The 23,866-nt window shown below is 40.7% G+C and overlaps 1 protein-coding gene across 1 annotated transcript in view; it reads left to right on the forward strand.

Moving 5' to 3' along the window:
• C2H18orf63 (chromosome 2 C18orf63 homolog) overlaps positions 1-23,866 on the forward strand; it is a 71,205-nt gene that overhangs the window by 38,488 nt on the left and 8,851 nt on the right. Inside the window, exons 14-15 of the mRNA XM_045002838.1 lie at positions 714-826; positions 5,035-5,130. Of these exons, the coding sequence (XP_044858773.1) occupies positions 714-826; positions 5,035-5,107 (186 nt within the window). The 3' untranslated portion in view covers positions 5,108-5,130. The remainder of the gene's footprint in view (positions 1-713; positions 827-5,034; positions 5,131-23,866) is intronic.

Below are 23,866 nucleotides of genomic sequence, written 5' to 3' on the forward strand. Positions count from 1 at the left end.
ATCTCTTAATTTGGCTTTTAATTTGTGTCTACAAAGGCTTTTAACTTTAAGAAAATTATCCAGACATTTTTGTTGCACTTTCTTTACAAGATATACTGTAGAACCTTTTATTGCTGCTATTTAAGAATGCTCTTCACCAAAAGAAAATGAAAATATGTTTTATCCTAAAAACTCCAGGGAGTGCGGCACAGGGTGTGAAGTGGTATTTTCCTTCCCATGATTTTCTTAATCTAAAAATATGAATGTGGTAGACTGTAATTATTTTCAGCCTGACTTTATTATTGTTGGGGTTTGTTTGTTATAATGTGTGGGGTGGGGGTTGATGAAGGGGGTTGAGCAGAGAGGGGCTCTTGCATATTTTCTGTTAGCACAGTTCTTCATTTATGTCTACTGACTTTTAAATACCAAAGTCTCTAAAATGTTAAGCAGTAGGCTATTAATGCCTCACAGACACAGGTTAGCTGCTAGAGTGAGAATGTACATCAGTAAGAAAGGGTATATATTGATAGTGGTCTGTTCTTTGGACAGTGAGTGATAGATTTATCTGCATAATTCACATTGGTGTTAGTGTTGTTAGAAGTTACACGTGAGGGTGGATTGTAATGGTGAGATTCAGTGGCCAAAAAAAGTCGATCAGAAGTCCTTTCATGATAACCATTACAATAGTACTGGAGTTTTAGCTAATTAGGATATATCAATTTTTGTATTTTAAGATGTTGACAGTGAATGATCCCTTGCACTGTGGAGCAGTGACCTCAAAACAGATTTACTCAAAGATGGAGACCCATTTGAAAACAACTTCAAAGAAAAGTTGTGGCAAAAGAAGGCAGGTAAAAAACTCACCAACGTCCAGACACTCAGTGATGAAAAAGACAATATGTACTTTTTGATTTTAGAATAGATTCCCAAAACAGGGAATACAAGAAATCCCTTACGGCCTGGATAATGTAAAACTTTTATTTCATTCCTGTATTTTCAGAATCTTTTTGCCAACTTTTAAAACTTTGAAAACATACTCCTTCAGAAATTAAATATGTAGTAATGCTAATAAGGTTAACAATATTATTTAATGTAAATATTTTTGGGGGAGTTATGAAAATAATTTTTCTGATTCCACATAAAAATCTTGTTAGGACATTCACAGTACCATACAACTTATTTCTGGGATTTATTAATCCACTTTATAATGGTTATATAAATAAGAATCTTCTGACTGCATGAAAGCTTTTCCTATTTGATGAAGTGTATTCAATCAATTTAGAACATCCATTTCTGCACTGTGGCAAACCCAGGACAAATGGCTACAAAGGGAGGAGTAGTAATTAGTCCCAGGGGGGTTAAAAGGCCTCTCCCTATCCACTGAGGAGAGATAGCCATGGGGAAATAAGGTTCAGCTGGAAAAGGAGTTACCTGGGAATTAATTAGGTTCAGCTGGCCCCAGCTGCTGGAGACCCTTTTAAACCCTCCCTGGCATGGAAGCAGAGGGGAGAGTGAGAGAAGCAGCCAGCAAGTTAGGTACAGTAAGGTGCTGAATCCAGGGCCGGCTCCAGAGCCCAGCGGGGCAAGCACCCGCCTGGGGCGGCCCTTTCCCGGGGGGGGCGGCAGGCTGGGCCGGGCCGGCGGACCTGCCGCAGTCATGCCTGCGGGAGGTCCACCGGAGCCCCGGGAGCAGCGGACCTGCCGCAGGCATGACTGCGGAGGGGACGCTCGGCCGGCGGCTCCAGTGGACCTCCCGCAGGCATGACTGCGGACGGTTCGCTGGTCCCGCGGCTCGGCTGGACCTCCCGCAGGCATGCCTGCGGCAGCTCAACCGGAGCCGCCGGACCAGCGAACCGCCCGCAGCTGCGGGAGGTCCAGCCGAGCTGCGCGACCAGCGGACCCTCGGCAGTCATGCCCCCAGGAGGTCCGCTGCTCCCGCGGCTCGGGGGCGCCTCCCGGGCATGACTGCTTGGGGCGGCCAAATTTGTAGAGCCGCCCCTGGCTGAATCCTTCCAGCAAGGAAGCACTCTGTCCCCAGAAGGGGTGAAACCCAGCACAAGGGAGAGAGGGATGGACTGACTGACTGATGGACGGACGGATGGACGGAGGGATCAGCCAGACCCTGTGTGACCTGGAAGGATTTTGCTTTGCCCAAGCTATCTCCAAGGCTAAAAAGGACTGAGCCTGCTGAGGAGAAGCAGGTACTTTGCCACAGCACATGTATTTTACTTTGTTTAATCATAATTCAAAGAAACTTGCAGAAAATGTAAACTCTGTTTATTTCAAATACCAACATGTAATTACAGTGAAGACTGATTAATTTTATAGTTCCATACAGTCATTTCTGTTTGCAGATAATCCAAGTATGTTACAGATTGCCAACATCTCCTTAATCCAAAGTATTGAGACATTTAAATTGAGGTGCATAGCTATCAGCTTCATTGATCATGTTGTCAAGTATCAGAGGGGTAGCCGTGTTAGTCTGGATCTGTAAAAGCAGCAAAGAGTCCTGTGGCACCTTATAGACTAACAGACATTTTGAAGCATGAGCTTTTGTGCATGCATCCAACAAAGTGGGTATTCACCCACAAAAGCTCATGTGCCAAAATGTCTGTTAGTCTATAAGGTGCCACAGGACTCTTTTTGCTGCTTTTATTGATCATGTCAGCGCTTCATAAGTATCCACGTAGCACTAATGAGGTATATAGTAAATGCTTTATTACATTAGGCCCTGGTATATTTAGTCCAATATTCCATCTTCAGTGGTGACTAGTAGCTAATGCTCGAGTGGAAGGTGCATGAATTCCTGAAATGGCCCATCAAGACAGTTTTTTCTTCCTGCCCCAACCTGTTAGTAGGTGCCTTATGCCCTGCAACACAAGATTTGTATCATTTATTATTTGTATTGTTTGTTTTAATGTAGCTATGGATGATCTCATTAGTTATATAAATCTTTTTTTTTTTTTTTAAATTTAATACTGCTAAACTTTTGGATTCAGTAATATCCTGTGACAATAAATTCTATAGGCTAGGTATGCATTGTGTAAAACATAAAAAAAAGTGTTTCCTTTTACAGGTTTTAATTCTTTCTATCTTTGTTTCACTTTTAATCCATTTACTCTTGTAGTATCAGAAAGGATCAATAGGAGCACCCAAATAACTTCCAGATACCATTCATAATTTTATGTACTTTATATCCCCTTTTATTTGTCTCCTCTCTGAATAAAACTGTCCTAACCTTTTCTCTCGCTTCTGATGGAAGTCTTTCTATGACTTGTAACCATATTGTTGCCTATCTCTGAACCTCTTCTATTTCTGCTACATCCTTTTTTTATATCTAATAACCCAAAGGGAAAAAGTATTAAATATAAAGGAATACCATCCATTTATATTGTGGTAAATATTTTCAGTAGTATTTTCCATTCTTTTTATGTTTTAACTCATAGTTTTCATTATGAGTACTTGCAAACTGGTGGGCAGTTTCACCACCAGGGAACATAAATAAGGTCCAAACCTCAATCCTTGTAAGACACTTCTATAATAAACACGAACAATTAAATGGACTTAAAATCACTGGAGAATAATTCCTCAAATGCTTCCTGCCAGCCAGGAGAAAAGGCACACCTTCTTAGCTCCCCTTTGACCCAGCTTTTCCCCCAACTCCCTTTCATACTCCACCCGGATGCAGCCATGTGACCAGCTGGGCCCTGAAGAGGTTGCAATGCCTTTACCTTTTCACACCACCATGGCACATAACTATAAATGCTCAAGAAAAAGACACAATTATTTATTTCAGAACCTAGAAATGTGTAGGAGTATTTCAAATTATTCCTTGTAATTTACATTTGTCAACAGTAAATGTCATCTGCCATCTTGCTGCTCATTCACTTAGTTTTGTTGGGTCCCTGTGGAGTTCATCGTAGTGTTTTCAAGTCTTGACTATTCTAAATATTTTTGCAACATCTGCACATATTGCCCCTTATTAATTATCTGGAAAAAAAGTGAAAAATTATATTGCCACTAGTCCTATTGTGTTACCCAGGGTTTTCAGAACCCTCAACACTGGTAACTTAACTATTTCACTCCAGGCGGTGTCAGGAATAAATCAATAGGAACACAGTGATTCTGCCTGATCAAGGATTAAATGCAAGTAAGCATGCTCTTGTCCAAGCAGTTTATTAGATTTAACCACACACAGACATAAGCAATAGGTTTAGAACATCTCAGATATTTAGCTATATTCTGAGACATTATTGAGTAATGACATGTCAGCGCTGGCCAAACACCTCTCTGCTGGGGAGTAAAGATGTCAGGAAAAAATGTATCTCCCGGGATAGCTCCAGAGAACAGCTCCCAAGTACACTCAGTTATAAAAAGTTTAGATAATCAACTTCTACAAAACACAGAAGTCATAATGATGCTTACTGGATCATCACTTTTCCTAACTTTTAATATCTGAGGCATCTAGACTGCAGGTTGTCCATCCACATATCTTCTTTCATTCTTAGTTATTTACTTTTCCTTTTTCCCCCCTCCCATTCTGAGTAATAAAACTGCCAGTAGTTATGATCTTGCTTCTGAAAGCCTGTCTCCAAATTAACCCTTAACTATGTGGTGTTCTATTTCATTAATTATAGCGGCAGAATGCACTTAATATGCCCTCAATCCAGGGCAACATACGTATCCCTGGGAAATCACTTTTAACCTAAGCACCCATCCTCTGAAAGTTAGGCCCCTTTAAGGTATCAGAAGTTGGGTGTTCAGAAGTCACTAGTTGCTCTTGGAATGCTTGGCCATTACTTTTGATCCAACATTTTTAAAGGATATTTTCAGCAGTTTTGGTTTTAATTTAATCTTCTGTTACATACGGTACATTATCCCCACATTTTGAACATTGTTTAATTGATCTACAAAATGTATGCTTATTTTCTATTTCCTGTACTGTTCAACCAAATTTCTTATATGCAGAAATGACATTTGTTTGTTAGTTTAACTGTTGGCTTAGTGTTACTCAGCACTGAGTGCATTAATTTAACTCGCTTTATTACTTGTTAGCAGGAAGAAGGAGGTTATTCAAAGTCAAAGAAATCCAAAACAAGTAAGCCTGCTATCTAGAATGTGGATGTAGAGGAGCATAGAAAGAAAAATCAGGTATGTCTGTATTACATACCTGAAAGATTCTTCTCTTTAATGCTCTATATGCCATCTCCTATTCTTAAAATCACAATTACTTTACAAACTGTCTGTCCAAAGATCGCCTTACACCAGGGGTGGGCAAACTTTTTGGCCTGAGGGCCACATCGAGGAATAGAAATTGTATGGCAGGCCATGGATGCTCATAAAATTGGGGTTGGGGTGTGGGAGGGGTGAGGGATCTGGGGTGGGGCTGGGGATGAGAAGTTTGGGGTGCAGACGGTGCTCTGTGCTGGAATTGAGGGGTTTAGAAAGTGGGATTTGGGATGGGGCAAGGGCTTGGGGTGTAGGGAGAGGCTCAGGGGTGAAGGCTCCAAGCGGCGCTTACCTCAAGCGACTCCCGTAAGCGGTGGCATGTCCCTTCTCCGGCTCGTACATGTGGAGCGGCCCCCGACCCTGCTAGCCCTGGAGCAGGGCCATGCGACTGCTTCTGGGAGCCGCATGGTATGGCCCCCGATCCTGGGCCCTGGAACGGGGCCATGCTGTGGCTTCCGGGAGTCGCATGGTGCGCCCCCGCTGCCCCGGCTGGAGCGCCGGAGTGGAGCAAGCCCCAGACCCTGCTCCCCAGCGGGAGTTCACTTAAAACAGCTAGTGGGCCATACTTTGCCCACCCTTGCCCTATATAAGAACCTGAATGCTAAGGTAAAATACTAACATACAACAAAGCCAGAATTCTTGGTTTCTTTCAAACACTTGCAGATAAGTGGTCTTTTCATTTTGCTTGTCTGGCCTTTTCTGGCAAACAAGCTGTACATTCAATTATAAAAGATTCCTGCCCTTAAAAGTGCTCAGACTTGGCTTAAACTCGCATATGATTGGATAATTTATCTTTTTTTTTCTCCAAACCAAATGAAACCTAGTTTCTGTGAGTTGCTGAGTGTAGTTTTTAACCTAAGTTATAGTTAAAATCACAGGACTGTATTCAGCTGAAGTTTTGTGCATTATTTCCTGTAAGGGTGAGCATGATGGCTTGGCACTTGGGCAGCAATAAGACCTAATAAAAGGACAAACTGGCCTGCCATGCAAAATATTAAAGATTATACAGTTCTTCAATCAGAAGACTGAGATACCAGTGCTCAGAATGTGGGGGGTTTATGTTAGTATTAGTCTTTGAGGGAAGAATATTCTTGTGCATTAAGGATGCAAAGAGCATGCTAGAAAAAGGACAGTTTTACTCATGCAGCCAGTTAAGTTATCAATCAAAACTTACAAGAGGGAGCAGACTCTGTGATTAATAATCATAGAAGTAAATGAGTCCAAAATAAAAATATCAAAGTAATAAACAAAAAAAGGGAAATGAATCACATAGATCATGGCTGGACCAAAAGTACAGTGTATACATCAGGGATAGGCAACCTATGGCACAGGTTCCGAAGGTGGCACGTGAACTGATTTTCAGTGGCACTCACACTGGCCGGGTCCTGGCCACCAGTCCAGGAGGCTCTGCATTTTAATTTAATTTTAAATGAAGCTTCTTAAACATTTTATAAACCTTATTTACTTTACATACAACAATAGTTTAGTTTTCTATTATAGACTTATAGAAAGAGACCTTCTAAAAACATTAAAATGTATTACTGGCACGTGAAACCTTAAATTAGAGTGAATAAATGAAGATTTGGCACATCACTTCTGAAAGGTTGCCGAACCCTGGTATACGTCATACAAACAAATGGGGAATCACAGAGTCTTAAAGACAAAAACACTTAAAGAATGTTTCCTTTTTAATTCAGTTTCTGGTTTCAGCATAAGTGATGATAGATAGCCAGGCATTCAATCTCTGTCAAGCAGTGCATTTCATGCCTCTTTGTTCCCTGAGGTGGATGCATTCCCTGAAATGACATGAACATCAACTCTTTATTCTGCCTGGGGAAAGCCCATTCCCTAGATGAGCACACCCTGTGTATGTAGTGCCTTTAGACCTCAGGTCCTCTCCCAGCCCAGTCTTTAGATGTGATATTTGATTAGTCGTTTGCCCCTGAGAAGGAACAGAGTAGTTCAGCTTCAAAAGCCGGCAACTGAGGCATGTCCCCATCAAAAAGAAAATCTGTCCTAAGAAGATTCAACATCCTTGTCTGTAGTGCTGAAGTCTGTGAGTGGCCCTGAGGCGTCAGTACCAAAGATGTTTGCTCTGAGATGTGAGATTAGCATTGTCAAAACTTTGTACTGAAGCTGATTTAAACTTTTTATTATGTGTGTACCAGTAGGGCCCAGCTTTCCCAAGCAGGATCAGGGCCACATTGTGATAAGTGCTGTATAAACACACAAAAGAACAATCTTTGTCCCAAATTGTTTAAAATATAATGATTTCTAAGGATCCTGTTAGTGTGGGTTCTTCCTCAGTGCTGGGAGCTGCTTAAAGAAGCCTACTGACAAATTAATCCTTATCAGTGTAGTGATGCCAGAGTGTCTGGCCCTAAAAAGTCTTGGTCTACAACTTCTTTTTATAGTGTACTGTCCTGTTGTGCCATTGTTGTACCCATATTCAGCACTTACAAATGCTTGTTTGCATTTGACATTTGTTCTCTTGAGATTTACTCCTGAGCCTTTAAAGTTGATCATGTGGCAATATATTGTGATGAGATGTTTTTAAAATAAAATAATTGTTGTCTTCAGGAGGAGGTTGGCTTCACAACTTATCACTATATAAACATTTTTATTTACAATTTCATTACAGAAAGGGGATAGTTTTTCTGCTGATTAGGAGCCAACATCCATAACCTCCAGTATCTGTCACAGAAAATCAGACGTTTGATTTTCTTCTCACTTTTTTTGTTTTTGGAAATCGGGAGTATCTCCACTAAAGTCAATAGAGTTACACTGGTGTAAGACCAGTGTGAGAGGAGCATCAAGTACAGTGTTTAATAAATCTTGTCCACTACATATAATATCACCTTCTCTTGAGAGCAGGATTCAGGCCTTTCCTTGGGACAATAGGAGAAGTTAAAGATTAAGAGTTAAATTTAACTAACGTTGTTGACTTTTTATAGTTTACCTAAAACCTGTATGACCAAAATTTTTAATAATGGTTTATAGACCATTTCAGCCACTTTCAATTCATTTTCTAAGGTACAAATTAAATTGGGAGCTATTCAGTATTCCACTTAGTCTTTTATACAAGGAAGTGAATTGCAATGGTTTTCTGAGTCATATAACTGATGCTGAAAAGAAAATTGGGCTTGTAGGGTAGGTCAGGAGAGGTGCAGAAGGTTCTTAACAGAAGGAGGGGAAAGAGTTACAAGTATAAAAGGAGTTAGAGCAATAACTATATTAAAAATAGCAGAACACACGTTCCCAAACTGCTGTGAATTACACTTGATTCTCAAAGCACTTTCTGTTCTGCAGAAATCTGCCTTTTCACATGGAGCTGGTTTTCTTCCTTAGTTTTAGTTGCTGAATTTCATTTAAAGAAGCTTAAAATATATTAAATACTTCCAAAATATTACTTTTCCATTGAAGCAATTGCTACAGATACCATAGGTCTATGTGATGATGAAGGGGATTCACATGATCACAAATAGAAAGGGAATTAATCTCATCAGTAAGGCATGTTTTAGTCACAGGTATTTTTAGTAAGTCACAGACCGATCATGAGCAGTAAACAAAAATTCACGGCCCGTGACCTGTCCATGACTTTTACTATATATTCCTGACTAAAACTAGGCGTGGGGGAGGGCGGTGGCGCATGGCCCAAGACCCCTGCTGGTGGTGGAGTGGGTTGGCAGGGCCGGCAGGCTCCCTACCTGATTCCACACCTTCCCCTCCACCCCCACCCCCAGCAGTAGCAGCAGAGTTTGGATGTGGGAAGGGGCAGGGGGTTGGAGCACAGGATGGGGTGAGGTGGCTCTGGGGGGTGCTTACCTGGGCAGCTCCATGGAAGCGGTGACATCCCCCTCGCTCAGCTGCTAGATGGAGGCATGGCCAGGCAGTTCTGCATGCTGCCTCTATCCAGAGCACTGGCTTCGCAGCTCCCATTGGCCAATTACTTACTGCTAAATTTGATTATCCAGTCCATCTGCCCATCAACACAGGATTTTTCTGATTTAACATTACATATGTAATTACTAAAATACATTAGTTTTCCCCTTTGATGCCATTTTTGCAGTGTCTTGTTGATACTGTTAGCCCTTTTGACCTAACTGGCTAGCCAAATTCAGGGTGTTCCAGGTTATTCCAGTCATGGTGACCAACATTTTCAAAGTAATTTAAGGGAAATTTGGGTTGGGAAGCCCTGGAGGGAAGCCTGCACCGCACTCACCTTGTAGCAGCGGCTCCTTGTCTCACAGGGCTGATCCGGCTCCTCACTCCATCCCCTTCACTCTGGCTACAGTATGCACTACTGCAAAACAGCCTGTTGTATGCCTTTCCATTAAGCATTTGCATCTTCAGAAACATTATTGCCAATATATAAGGTGGGATCTTTAATCTGAATGAGTACTATTTCCATTTTGAATTCTGTAAAAATAATTGCACGCTGGATGCATCTATTCTTCCTTCCCACACTGACCTAAAGTTTTAGCAAATTAAATCTATATTTAATTAAAGGATTGTTTATTTTGATGCTTTTAAACCTTTACTATTGGTCTAAATCTTCTTTTAGAAGTGTATGCAGGGGGACAAAGCTGTCTATATTAAACTTTCATTGCAAAGTGCATCATTTTTGGAGTGCAGGCAGAGAAGATTAAAGTAACTTGCTCTTTTCTGAGAGCATTATGGCCCTCAGACAGTTTCTGGTTTGAAAGCTGAGGAAGGGAGGAGGAGAAAGTGCCTCAAACTTATTACAATAACTGATCAAATCTCAGTGTCACAATGAAGTGAGGCCCCAGCCCATCAATAGCCCTCCCCACCTATTTCTGACTCCAATCCAGAAGACCTAGGCCCTCCAGATCTGAGTCAAACCCAGTTTCACTCTCCTTTCTGACCTTTTCCCCCCAAGCCCCTTCTCCCTCCTTGCCCACAGGGGAAGGCGTCAGACACCTCCACCCCCAGTGCGCCCTGCTTTCCCCAGCTCCACTCCTCTTGGGCTGTCCATCTCTCTCTCTCATATACCCACAATTCCTACCTCAGCAAATAGCAAGCCAGCATCATTCCAGTTTCACAAGGTATGTGCCAGTGGAGTCACTTAATGTTGAGCTATGTGATCCCAGATGTCACACCAATGACCTCCCATTCCAGTGACAACTGACACTCTCTAGCCACAGCATGCAGGCAGAGCCCTGCCCATGTATTCTCCTGCAATGACCCCTTTCTGGCCCTGGCACCACCAGATGACCTGTCCTGAGTTCCCCTTTCTACATTGTGGAGAGAAAATTATTAAATCAGGAGGTTTTTGTTACACACCAGGAGACTGGGTCAGTCTGGTTCCAATTAGGAGAAATTGGTGAGAGTCAGGTATTTTATTTAAGCAACTTTGTTTATTTACAAAGACAAAGTTCTGTTTACCTGACCACAGAAGGAATCAAACAGCAGGCAACAGCGTCCTTGCTCAAAGATCCAGACCTCTTTCAGTCTGCAGGCCAATCCAAAACCTCTGTCTAGGCTTCTCTTCTGTCTGGGCCCAATTACCAGCACTTCTGTTGTTGTCTGCTTGGCTTACTGGCTGCCTCTGTTCTGCTTTTCCCTCACACGCATACACACCTCTACCCAAACAGTGCCCAGCAAAAGCCCTCCACCTCCATTGTTCAAATTCCTGGTGAACTCACAAATGCCATGGTCTTAGGTGGAAGGTTTCTTAACTGTCTCTCACAACTGCAGCTGTTGCATTCAACCCATAATGACAAGGTTTAACCCAACCCACAAGAAAACCGGAAAAAAGTGCTATACAATTGACCATTACAAGGTACTGAAGAGTGGTTTCTTCATCTCCCTTCTCCCACTTTTCTGTATAGCCAAGTGTGCCACCACCCTACCTGGTCTTCTCCTGGTCTGGTGAGCCTGAGTACAATGCTGTTCCACAACCAGTGAACCTCCATACAGCAACACAACAACTGGTTGTAACCTTTATGTGGGACTGTTAATCGTTAATTAAATATGCACTCAAAACCAGATCTACAGAGTAAAATAAAAATTAATATAGATACCCATCCACCTTAGGTGTACAAGAGCATAGAACTTCTTTATTCTCATTTTACATAATGAGAAATTGTAATTAGTACATTATAGATGTTGACTTCGTAAATAGAATCCAAACTAATATTGGAGCAGAAATAGTGACATTTTCTTGTAAGTTGACTGTGTAGTTCTCTTTTGTAAATTGGACTTCTGTTTTGTGTTTTTTGGAGTTTGAATCCTCAGAAGAGGATTAAAATTAAGGATTTCAGCTCTAATGGTGTTATGTTCTGAGGTGCAATTCAGACCAGTGACAGGTTGTGTCATCACTTGTCCTAGCCCTGAGTGCCTTAAAATGCTCTGCTACTGTAGCTCCATGTCTGGATGTTCCCAGACAGCATACAAGCATGCACTGAGTATCTGTGTTGAGCAGCCATGCTTCAGTAATTCTGACTACAGCAGCCTGCTTGTTACACCACAGTCAACTTCTGGTCTCCCCCAGCCTTTGATATTATTAAAGTGACCCCAACACACCCCCACTCCCAAATTTCCCCAAAACTATCTGTCCAGCCCTCTCCTGGAACATTCAGAGGAGTAATAAGTTCCATTGCTCCTTTAAAGAAAGCACAGAAGTTTTTGCTTTAACTGGAGTTAATAATCACTTCAAGTCAACACAATACTCAAACTGTGGTTCTCAAACTTATTTGATCACACCCCTCTCTGTGTTTGTAGTAGTTTACATCCTCCACTCACCACACAAGTTCATATACTGATGAAAAAATCAACATACAATTTTCACTAAATATTAAAAACAGGAAGGTATTGATTCAAAGAGAATCAATGATCCATAGTAATAAGAGCAAAAACAAAACTGAGATTGTGGTCGATGCTTACAATTAAATGTGCACATTACATCATAGCAAAGAGATTAACATACAGATGGCAATGACTTTGTATAATGGTATGCAAGTGTAACAAAAATCTGTCAAAATGCACAGCACCATCTAGAGTAAAATGTACAGCACCATCTGTAAATACATGACACAGTAAATGCATGGTCCATCCCAAACCGCTCAACAGGCTGCAGTGTCACACAAATGACTTTTCCACATCAAGAGTTAGCAGCAGATAAATAGAGAAGGAGGACCTGATATGTCTGGAGGAATCATCTTTGCTAGTTATTCATTGCTGTGGGTAAAATGTATGCAGTAAGTTTTTTGTTCCCCCCCCAAGGCTTCTCTCACACTCCACAATACATTCAGTGCCCTCCACCCTTCCCTCCCCAGTTTGAGAACCTCTGAAAAAGTAAAGCAAGTTTATTAACCAAAAGAGAGCGGTTTTAAATGAGTTTAAGTACAAGGGATAAAGGCAAAAATGGCTACAAGCAAATAAAAGTAAAATATGCTTGCTGCTTTGAGTGCTTGCAAATGTTCATTCCACTGTAGGTGTGTGCGCACACTGAGCTCAATCACCAGAAATTTTCCAGTTGTACTCATTAGGTCAGTTCTGGTGCCCCTTAGAGCCATGTGCTCACAGCACCAGTAGAAGGGGCCCGACCAATCCCACGCCCCTCAGTTTCTTCTTACCGCCCAGGACTATTGGTGGAACTGCTCTCCTTGCTATGGCAAGCTGTTCTCAGTGGTCTTCGTTTGTCTTCATTTCTTCATATTGTATATACTTATAATTGTTAGTTTAGTTAGATAGTTGGCGCTTCTCTGTCAGTGGAGTTTCATCCATTCACAGTACTGAGGGATGTCTCAGTCGCCAGGCTTTAAGCGACCTGCATTCTGTTTGCCTAAAGTGCTTGGGTGAGTCTCACTTTGGAGATCACTGTCAGATCTCCTGAGAGTTTAAATCTTGTACAAAAAATGACTGGGAGGCCAGGTTAAAGTTCCTATTTGTGGAAGTGGCACTCAGACCTTCCTCCAAGCCAAGCCAGTCAGACTTGGAACCAAGTATCTCAGCATCAGTGCAGAGTGCTCCTTCCACCGTTCAGGATTCCTGGCACCAAGTAAGAAGCATAAGAAGCAGCTGGCCAAGAGGGGACATTCCCCAACTCCAAGGAAGTCCAGGCAAGAGGAACAGAATGGAGTGCGAGCTAAGTCAGACCATTCCTCTGCCTCAGCATCACAGGCAGCACTATTGACTCCAGCACGTACGCACGCACCGTTGACTCCAGTCCCGGATGAGCTGTCAGCATCAGAAGGACAGTGCAGCACCAGCACCAACAGGGTGCCGTCTGCTCCAGAGACCTGCTGGCATTCTCAGTACTGCTGTCACTGGCAGTACAAGTGGTGGTGGCAGCATTGATGGGCAGGAGGGAGCATGTAGCCTCCAGCTGCTGTCTGGTTCTGGATTCGGTAGTACTTTCTACAGGGAAACCGTCCTTGCTGGCCATGGTGCAAGCCTCCCCTCTCCAGCACTGATTTCCAGCACTGGTAGGAACTGCACCGCCATGGTCCCTGGAGGAGGGCTCATCATCAGATTCAGAGGTTGGGTCGCACTCCTCTCATCTGAGGAGTCACACTTGTTATCCCTCCAGTCATCCCTACCTGCTGTGGACCCTGGCATGGGAGTGCCGTCAAGTGCTTGGCTGAGCGATCACTAGCCTATGCCAATGTAGTGGCCCTTTTAGAACCTGTGGGAATTGCCCCTAATGCCAGGACCCCATTTGAGATGCTATTACTTGGTGGCCTCCAAGAAAAGGTTGCCTCCTTCCTATTCGGCAGCGCCTGATCTGGACCTCGGGGAATAGAGGTGCAGTGCAGGTGGGGCAATGGGGGAAGAGGCTGAGGGGGAGCTGGGCCTCATTGTGGAGCATAGGCGGGGCCACGGTTCGGGCGCTAGTGGCACACCCACTTCTCAGGAGCTTCAGGCAGCTGTGCTCCAAAAGCAGCAGGCCAGCGCACCTCCAAAGGGAGGTGTGCCACATCCGGCAATTCTTGCCCCATTTTTGGAGGCTTAGCCTCCCCAAGCTTCTTATACCCACCACCAATGCACGACCCCCTCCTACCCTCTTTTGGCGTTGGCCAGAAAAAGAACTGAGGGGACATGGGGTCAACCGGACCCTTTATACCGGCGCTATGAGTGTCCAGCACCAAACAAGGTGCTGGTTTCCCTTGTCTTCCTAAGTGAAAGATAACTTGGGCTTCTGTGCCCCTCTCTTTTATAGTCCAGCGAACTTTTGAAATATATCCTCAAAATTTAGTGCTCCTGCTGTGAGGAAAGGTGCCATGGCATCTGATGGAGAAGGTTTCCTGCTGGTTTCTTCCCCACTGGTGCTTTCTAGAATGTGCATTGATCTGTCCTGCAACCTCCGATATGCCAATGAATGGCCACTTGACTGTGATTGCCAGTTGTCTGTGGTTACACCTGGATGGAGGCTCTGGCCTTTTCGGTGTGTGGAAAAAACCTGTCCCCCACTTCCCAGACTTATCTGGATCAAACACATTTTAAGAACGTCATATAGAGGGAATTCATAACTTCACACATACAACTAACACATGCATTTTACAATGATATTAATAACCAGTGTGTTATTAGCTTTCATATATGTACAAACAATATTACAGAAGTATGTAGGGTGTGAATACAGAGGTGGCTAGGGTCAAAAATGGGCATTGTGATCTCTGCTCTGTTTTCTTTAGTGTCAGTGGTACCTGGTACAAGATAAAAAAAATGAACATTAAATACCTTTCAATACAACTGAGTCACTGTTCAAATTTCCCCTCTTGACAGTTCAAGTCAATAAGCCTCAGAAATGGATTTGCACATTTAGTTAATTATATCGGGGTAAGTCCCATTATTTGTATCTAAAACTTGTCACTTTCAGAGATTAAGTATTAAAATACCTGCTAGCAAATTTAAGCTTTCTCCCAAACCATTTGTCAGTTTAGTCACAATCCTTGTGACAATTAATTTTTGCTCTTTGTCCAACCCCCCAGGCCTCTTTCCTTCTTTACTAAACTTACTATATGTTAAATAAGTTATTTTCTCTGTCTAGATAATGGCTTGAAACAAAATCACCATTATCTTTCTTGGGGGACTAATCAGATTCTATGTTTGATGCCAGAATCCTTAACTCTCATGGTTTCTAATGAGTTTCACTTCTTTGGAATGTCCATCACTAAGTAAAAGATTTATCTAAGTCCAGTTGTTGATAGCCTTCTCCAGCAAATCACAAGAGAGATGGATATCTGCCAGAGACATTTGTGTAATTGTATCAGAATAAATGTTACTAAGGTGAGATACTATATGGATTATTACATTCCGTCTCCCCTAATATGCTTTTTAATACTTTGACCACTTATGTATGAAATAGAAGAAAATAAGAAACTAGTGTCACAATGCTAGCTCCTATAACTTTTTGAGGCATTGTAGCTCAACATTTACGTGAGTGAACGCACTCTTTCACCTTGGGACTGATTCTGTTGGAGTCTAATGTGAACATTTTGGTATATATCATTTTAGTATAGCTTTGTCAGGGTGGTGTTTTTTTTTAAAGACATTTTTGATTTTGTGAGGATTCTATTTAATTGGCATTTTAATTTGTTTAGGCACAGGACAGAACAGATGTCATTGTTGGCATTTGTCTCATCGTGTGGAGAGGAACTTTTCTGCCAGAACCATAAGAAAGTTTGTTTGTTTGTTTCCTTGTTTGTTTTCCACCTCATTTTTTTTTCTTTTTTAATGATAAAGAGTCATCAACATAGTTTCAATTTATCTATGCCAGTTCCCAAAGGTAACTAGGCACTTGAACAGAATCTGACTTACACACAAATTAAAAAAACTAGGGCCCAAGTAAGTTCACAGAACTGGGAGTGAAATCACATTTGTGACTGCTGAACATTACAATGCAAAAGAACTTTTCAGATACTGCAGAAGAGTCATCCCTACACAGTTCTGACTACATTTGGTAGTGTAGGTTTCCGCAGTGAAACAATTAGACAAGATGGGGTGCAGAGTGGTTACGTTTCCTTTCTGCTAAATTATCAGTTATTGTTATATCTGACTTAGTTGCTGAGAGTTGTTACCCCATAAATGTTCTTTGTTTCCATGCACTTACATTCCAATTGATTGCCTTAGAAATTATTTTTGTATTTTAAAAAGTGCATGTTCTCATTTTGTGTGTTCTATTATGTTACTCTAAATCCAGACCAATAAAAGTTATTGTAGATCCAATTTGCTCAGTTTAAAATAAATTATAGAATAATCCACCATTGGTAAATTGTCATAAATATTTATCAGCCCGGGGGGAAGAACTATTAGCCCACCTGTGATTTAGTTTGTCTAGCATGATAACTTCATAAATTCATGATGCTTATTATTCATGGTTCTGTTTTCCTCTTGGTGTTCACAAATGTAAGCCAATGTGACTACTCACATACTTAAAATTAAGCACATGCTCAAGTACCTTGCTGGACTGGGGAACAGCGTTTTACAAATTATCCTCAAAGTACTACAATTAATAGGTATTCTTTAAATAAATTAGAATAATAAAATTAATACATTACAGAAATTTGACATCTTAATTACATGATAGGAAGCCCAGATTTTCTCCCATTGAAGTCAATGGGAGTTATGCCATTTATTTCATTGGGAGGAGACCCAGTCCAACTTTGATTGTGTACTTAATACTTGGTTTTAAAAAACAGTCAAATTACGTACTGGAATAGCTGTTTCAGAGCCCTGGGAAACTACAGGGTAAATCATTTGTATTTAAATTAATAATTTTAACAGTTTAGTCACAGCCCTGAGTAAGGAGCAACATGTAGGTCTACTACCTCAGCAGGATCCCTGGGAGCAACTGTGACTGAGGCAGGACACTTTTTGACACCCTTTGTGTTACTGGGGCAGGGAGAGGCAGTCCTGAACAATGTAGTTTGTGGAGAATCCATTCCATGATCCATGCTGGTCTTTTAGCGTACCGAGTATAGCAGCCAGGTCAGGAATCCAGTCCAGGTGTTGGTTTGGACTAGAGAGTTCAGTTAGCTACAAAGGCAGAAGCTGTATGCTGTGTTCTGTGAGCTCTACAATTAAACTAGTGGTCTGTGGAATCTTACTTTAAATCTATATACAGAAGCCGCCTCCTAAATTAATTAGGACACAACAAAAAGAGTGCAGCTTACTTCCCCCTGTACATCCAGCCAGTTCCAGGGGAAAGGAGAGCACAGAACTATGGCTTAGCCTACTTCTCATCCCCTCCACCTCCTTGGAGGGGTGTGGGGGGGTGTTGGAGAGAAGAAGAGAAACAGCTGCTATGCAGTCCCTGTGCTCCATGCAGAACCACACCCAACATCTAGTCCTAATGCAGGGAGTCCTTACTTCCCTTCACTATGGCAATAGGGCTCAGGACAATCTAATCTTATGCAGTTTACCCAATTGATCAGAATGGTTCCAAAAGAGCTTTCGAGACTATTGAGCTTCTTGAGAGCTCTGATATTGTTTTTCTTGGAGATTTTTCACTTTTCTAAAAAATATTAATAAAGAAAACAATTGCATATGAAAAACAACATAAAAGATCATTTAAATTTGTTCACATGTAGAAATTTTCAAGATGTTTAGACCTTAATGTGTCTTCTCTTGTTGCAGTAGGAAATTCCAGCTCCTGGAATCAAGGTGTTAACTTCAAGAACAATTTTAATTTTATTAAAATTTTATTACAGCTAGACAGAAGTCCAAATATATAAATACACACACACACACACACCATATTTTATTACAGATGTTAAAAAATGTGCAGAGTATGTAGAGTAAGTAAAATGCTGTTTTAGTACAGAGGTCACACTGGCCAGCAGCTTTTGGTCACTCCTGGTTGCCAAATTACGTAAGTGCTGATATATGAGGGATAATTTCCATTTTGTAGCCTAGATTCCCATGTCAGAATCCATGGGACATAATCCCATTTTCATTTAAGGGGACAGGCTGCCAAAGCTTAATTGGCTTTAATTGTGCTGCCCTAATTAATGAGAGCATATTCCACTATTTAAATAAATGAACTATTTAAAAATACTTTAGAAGTCCTGTCTTGCACATTTACTATGCAACTAACATATTAAATCAGAGGGAGTTATGCCAATGTAGTAATTTAACTAAAACATATGTTAGCTCCTTTCACTGAAAGATCTGATCCTCTAAGTACTTGTTCATGTAAGTATGTTTATTTATCTGAATAGGCCCCTTGAGTTCACTGAGACTACGCATATGAGTCAAGTCAGTCATATGATTAAGTGCTTGCAGGACTGGGCTCTAACACAGTAACTTGCTGTTCAAATGCACTAGTCCAGAAAATCTATTTTTCCCTAATAATTGTGCATGTATATCATAGCATGAGTATTAGCAAGCATAGACCCTGATCAAGAAAAACACTCACAATACGAGTGTAACTTTAAATAGTGAGTACTTCCATTTAAGTCAACTGGCACTGCCCACATGCTAAAAGTTACAGATGTGCTTAAGTATTTTGTTGAATCAGAATCCTAAAGAACAGGTTAGCCAGTTGTGAAGCTGCTGTCTAAAAAGTTGGACTGTGCAAGCGCAGAAAAAAGGATGCAGATATCTGTTTAAGTTCTTATACGACACCAATTGCCATAGTATCAGAGCAGTAATTTTTTATTGCATCAGGACCCACATATTTATAGAATATTTTAAAGCTGCTGTATTTCCAATTTGAAGAAGTGAGGCAAGTTTCCACTCATGCAAAAAGAACTATTTTAATGTGCTGTAGGTGTACAGAGGGAAATCAGAAATAAAGAATAGTGTTGCCTTCCTGCAGTGCAGTTTGTAGGTTCCCTGTCTCTCCTTGTAAGTTTGCAACGAGTAGTGTAAAGTCCTGTATGATGTGTACAAATTCAAACACTTATCAGTTGGTGGTTCTCTATTGTTCTCAGTATTTTAAAAAAAAACAACAGAAGACTTGTCCTCTTAATTATGATTCAGGATTTCAAGGCTTGAGTTCCCATGAGGGAAAATGCTTTGTAGGCTAGTAAAAGTATTAAGTTTTACATCAAATCTCGTATCTCCTTCAGGTCATGTGTTATCTTATGGCCTCACACACATGTTGCTTTGTCCTGCTGGTTTTCAGCTTTATATGACTAACTAGATATTCTGCCACTGAAGTTTTTTTATAAAATTTAAAAAAGGAGAGCAATAGAATCAGAATTCTGCAAATTAAAAAAAATAGTAGAGTAAATGCACTGCTGCAATGGAAAATCCATGGCTCCAAATACATGGGCACCAATCCAAGCCAGCTTGAAATCAGCTATATACATCTTCGTTGTTTCTCTAGTTAGAGACATATAGGCTACAGCTACACTTTGAGCTAGGGGTATACACATCTCTCGCTGAGATAGCATGCTAAAGGTTGAAGTGTAGCTTCAGTAGAATGGGTAGCCGCAAACAGGAGCACAAGCTGGCTCCCCCGCGTACAAGCATGCTTGGAGCCAATGGGTATGTACTTGGGATGGCTCGTGCCACCACTCACTGCTGCCTGTGCTACCACAGCTACACTACTATTTTTAGTGCACTAGCTCTCTGAGAGCTAGCACAAGTCTGTGTCCATGAGCTGGGAATGACACCCCAGCTCGACGTGTAGATTAGATAGATATTAACCTGTAAGCTAAAGTAGAGTAAAGAAGTGTTTAGCTGATAGGAGTTTGAAAAATATTAAATCCAGTTTTAAAATTACGAAAGCATTGAAAGGTGTTGTAGCAGAAAACTTTTTTTCTGCTTTGTAACTTAAACACATCTAAACTCATTTTCTTTTTCAAAATTTGTCCACCCCAAAAAAATCTGCTTCTGTGATGATATTTTATGCACAATGTTTCAACTTCAGATGACTTTTTATAACAGCCTTATGAACTGCTAAAAAGAAGAATATAGGATGGTAATACTGTCAGGTAAATAACTAGAGCAGTATAAATTCAGTGGGGAGTGTGGTGGAGTGAGGTGGGTGATGCTCTTCTGGTGAACCTGGTGATGCCTTTCTATATAAAGAACATATTTATCCATGCCTTCTTAGCTAGACTGCTATCCACCATGTTTACTACCATACCAATAATGAGGTGACAATAAAAATATGCATCATTAAGTTTTAAGACGGGCAATGTTAAGAAAACTATCAGACATTCACAGTGTAATAGACCTGTTGGCCGCTTTTTAGCAACATATCATTTTTATTTTCAAGTGTCTGAAGAGTCAGTTTCTGTTCAGGTCTCAACAATACTCACTTTATAATGCAGTTTCACACAGTACCTCAGGGAAATCTGAGGCAAAGCCTAACTTGTTCAAATCAGCTGTAAATGCTTAATGCTGCATAATGGAGCAGAATTCTTAGAAAAATAACACAGCCTCCTTTTTAATGTGTGTAGTATTAATAAAATAGTTCACTGCAAAAAAGTGCATGTTATTGTTTCCCTTTGCATAAAAATTGAATAAATATTTATGTAACAATTCACTATTCTATTGCATGCATTATTAATATTCATTATGTTAATTATAAATGGCCACATCAGCTAGAAGGCTTGGTAAAAGCTGGAAAGCCAGGTAATATCATTGAACATATTCATTATGGACTAGCTTGTGATTTGGACAGTATTTGAATGCTTGCTCAGAGACTGTGCCATTTTACACTGATTATTGTTTGTATTAAAGAAGCATCTTGAGGTCCCAACCTAGATTGGGACTACATTGTGTTAGGCACTCTACAAACACATAAGCTACGTCTACACTACAAATGAGGAGTGTGATTCCCTACTCATGTGGACGTACTCATGCTAGCTCTCATCAAGTAGTGTATCCGCAGCAGGAGAGGCATGGCTTAGCTGTGCCTCTGCTAATTATACTCGCACTAGCAGGATGAGAGCTAGTGAAAGTGTGTTCACATGAGCAGGGAAATCACACCCCTCCCTCAGAGTGTAGACATAACCATAGCGAGACAGTTCCTGCCCTGAATAGCTTGCAGACTAAATAGGCAAGTTAGACAGCACAGACCGGTGAAGTGATCATCCAAGAACACACAACTGGTCTGTATCAGAACTAGGAACAGAACCCAGGTCTCCTGATTCCCAGTCTAGTGCCCTCCACACTAAACCATGCTGCCTCTCTTGTTTACTATTACCCCACTACTGGAACAATCAGTAGCATTTAATTCAGTATTATTTCTGTCATTCCTCGATCCCACAATTTTATGGATGCTCTGCCCTGAACAGTTATGAACATGCATTAAAATGAAGACCATACCCATCTGTTTTATAAACTTCAGTATGCTTAGAACTCCACCCTGAATGATGCACTTTGGGGAATATGCTGTAGAAAGTAATTAATGTGGTTGGCTTTCATTTCAAGGGAGTCAAGTTTGGGTCAGGATCTATTTGCATAGAGTTTGGGAGCCTCATTCTGTTGCCTACATGAACACTAATGCCTATGAGCAATCACTGTAGTGCAACAGGGTGTCTCCTAAAAACAGGTAATAATATTTATTGAGCATGTAAATTAAATTACTATTCTTTTTCCCAGCAAGATCATGGCTTTTCAGATTAATGTCTTAATTTATAGCTGTAGTAGCAGGACTGATTATATCACCTTTATTTATACCCTTTATTTTGAAAAAAAAAATCTTTTTGACCCAGAACAATCACGCTGTGCACGTAACTAATCTGTGTGAACACATGTTCCTGTCACTTTTACCCTCATGCTCCATTCCCATCACCTCTTTTTCTTTGTTATACCCACTTGTAATGTGTTATCTTATTAAAATTAAACTGTAAACTAGTCAGGGCAGAGACACTTATGGTCCCATACTATAATTCTTTGTTCAGGTAATTAGACTCAATGGGAGTTTTGCTTGTTTAAGGACTGCAAGATTAGTTCCTTATTGTAATGGGCTCTTTCATTGTGCTTTGAGTTTGTGATTTCACATGGAGCTACATTCTCATGCCCCTTAATTTCCCACTTATCAAAATGGCTACATTAACCTAAAATAAATGTCCCTAGAAAGCAGAATTTGATGTTACAAAAATACTCCCACAGCTTGTTTGAAAGGCATGTGAATATTCCTAACATACAATCAAAACAAAACCCAAATGACTTGAAAAGGATGATGTAATATTCTTTACTTTAGTATGCCAAGATTGAATTGATATCTGCTGCAGGCAGTCTAAGAAACATTTGATTTGGTACCAGCATATGCTGCAGAAAAGGTGTAGCACATTACTCTTTTTGTAACCTTTTTGTTATGTGAAAAGGGCATAACTGTTTAATTGCACAAAGTCTTTATCTTAATTGAGTCCTTTACAATAATTCAGTTACATACATAGTGCTTTAGCTTTGCATAGTATTCTAAAAGAATGACAGTTAGATAACTGTTTTTAACTATTAGAAGAAATCCCAATGTCTAGATTTTTGTCATTCAATTTTAAAAGTTCAGTTTTGGAATTCATGTCACATAAAAAAATACCAATTTCTAGTTTAGTAAAGAAAGCCAGCTGCAAAGGTGATTTTGCTGTGTTTAATTATTTTGGGGGTTTGTTGCTGCTGCATGCCCTGTGGCTTTCAATCTGTCTTTACATTTCTTCCTGTTTAATTAATCTCAAAGTTTGGTGCTGCTATAAAGTATTCCTTTACACTGTTTTGTGTTAGTATATATTTAAGGTGGCATTTTCAGGGTCCAGTTTTGCAAACACTCCATGGATGGAACTACCTCCATTTTGGTAACCCTAATGGGTGACTAATCTTAAAAACGGCAGAATGGGTTATACTACAGAATTATTTCTGTGATCCCAGTACACTTCCGGTAAAGCCAATATCAAAACTTCCATTGACTTACAAGGGGATACACAAAAGCCAAGGGAGAAGCCACCTAAGGTATTCAGTGGAAGATGTTAATGACAGGAGTGTGTTCTAAGCACTGCCCTTCTCACGGAGATAGGCTTCTAAGTCCAAGCTGCAAAAAGGCGCCCATATATGCTTAGTGATCAATGAACAGGAACCCCTCCCCTTAAGTCAGATGAATTAGACATCCAAATAATTTCTTGTGGAAATAAGTTAGGTGCCTGCCTCACTCACAAAGTGGCCTGAGGAGGACGAGGAGGAGGAAGCAGTGTCAGTTTATAACTTTAAGTCCAGTGGTTAGAGTACTCACTTGGGAGACTCAGGTTCAATTCCTTCCTTTGCCAGAGAGGGAGAAAAAATTTGAACAGGCTTCTCCTACAAAAGAGCTCTAAGCACTGAGCTATGGGATAAACTGAAGTGGGACTTTCTCATTCTCATTCAGATCTGAAACTCAAAAAAGAGTCTTATAAAAAGTGGAAACTAGGTCAAATTACAAAGGATGAATATAAACAAATAACACAAGCATGTAGGGACAAAATTATAAAGACCAAGGAATAAAACAAGATTAAACTAGCTAGAGACATAAAGGGTAACAAGAAAACATTCTATACATACATTAGAAGCAAGAGGAAGACCAAGGACACTACAGGGAAGGCCCATTACTCAATGAGGGGAGGAAACAATAACAGAAAATGTGGAAATGGCAGAAGTGTTAAATAACGTTTTTGTTTCAGTTTTCACCATAAGGGTTAGTAGCTAATGGATGAGTAACATACTGAATGCCAGTGAAGATGAGGTAGGATCAGAGGCTAAAATA

Source organism: Mauremys mutica, chromosome 2 (genome assembly GCF_020497125.1).
Source record: "Mauremys mutica isolate MM-2020 ecotype Southern chromosome 2, ASM2049712v1, whole genome shotgun sequence".
Classification (NCBI taxonomy): Eukaryota; Metazoa; Chordata; order Testudines; family Geoemydidae; genus Mauremys; species Mauremys mutica.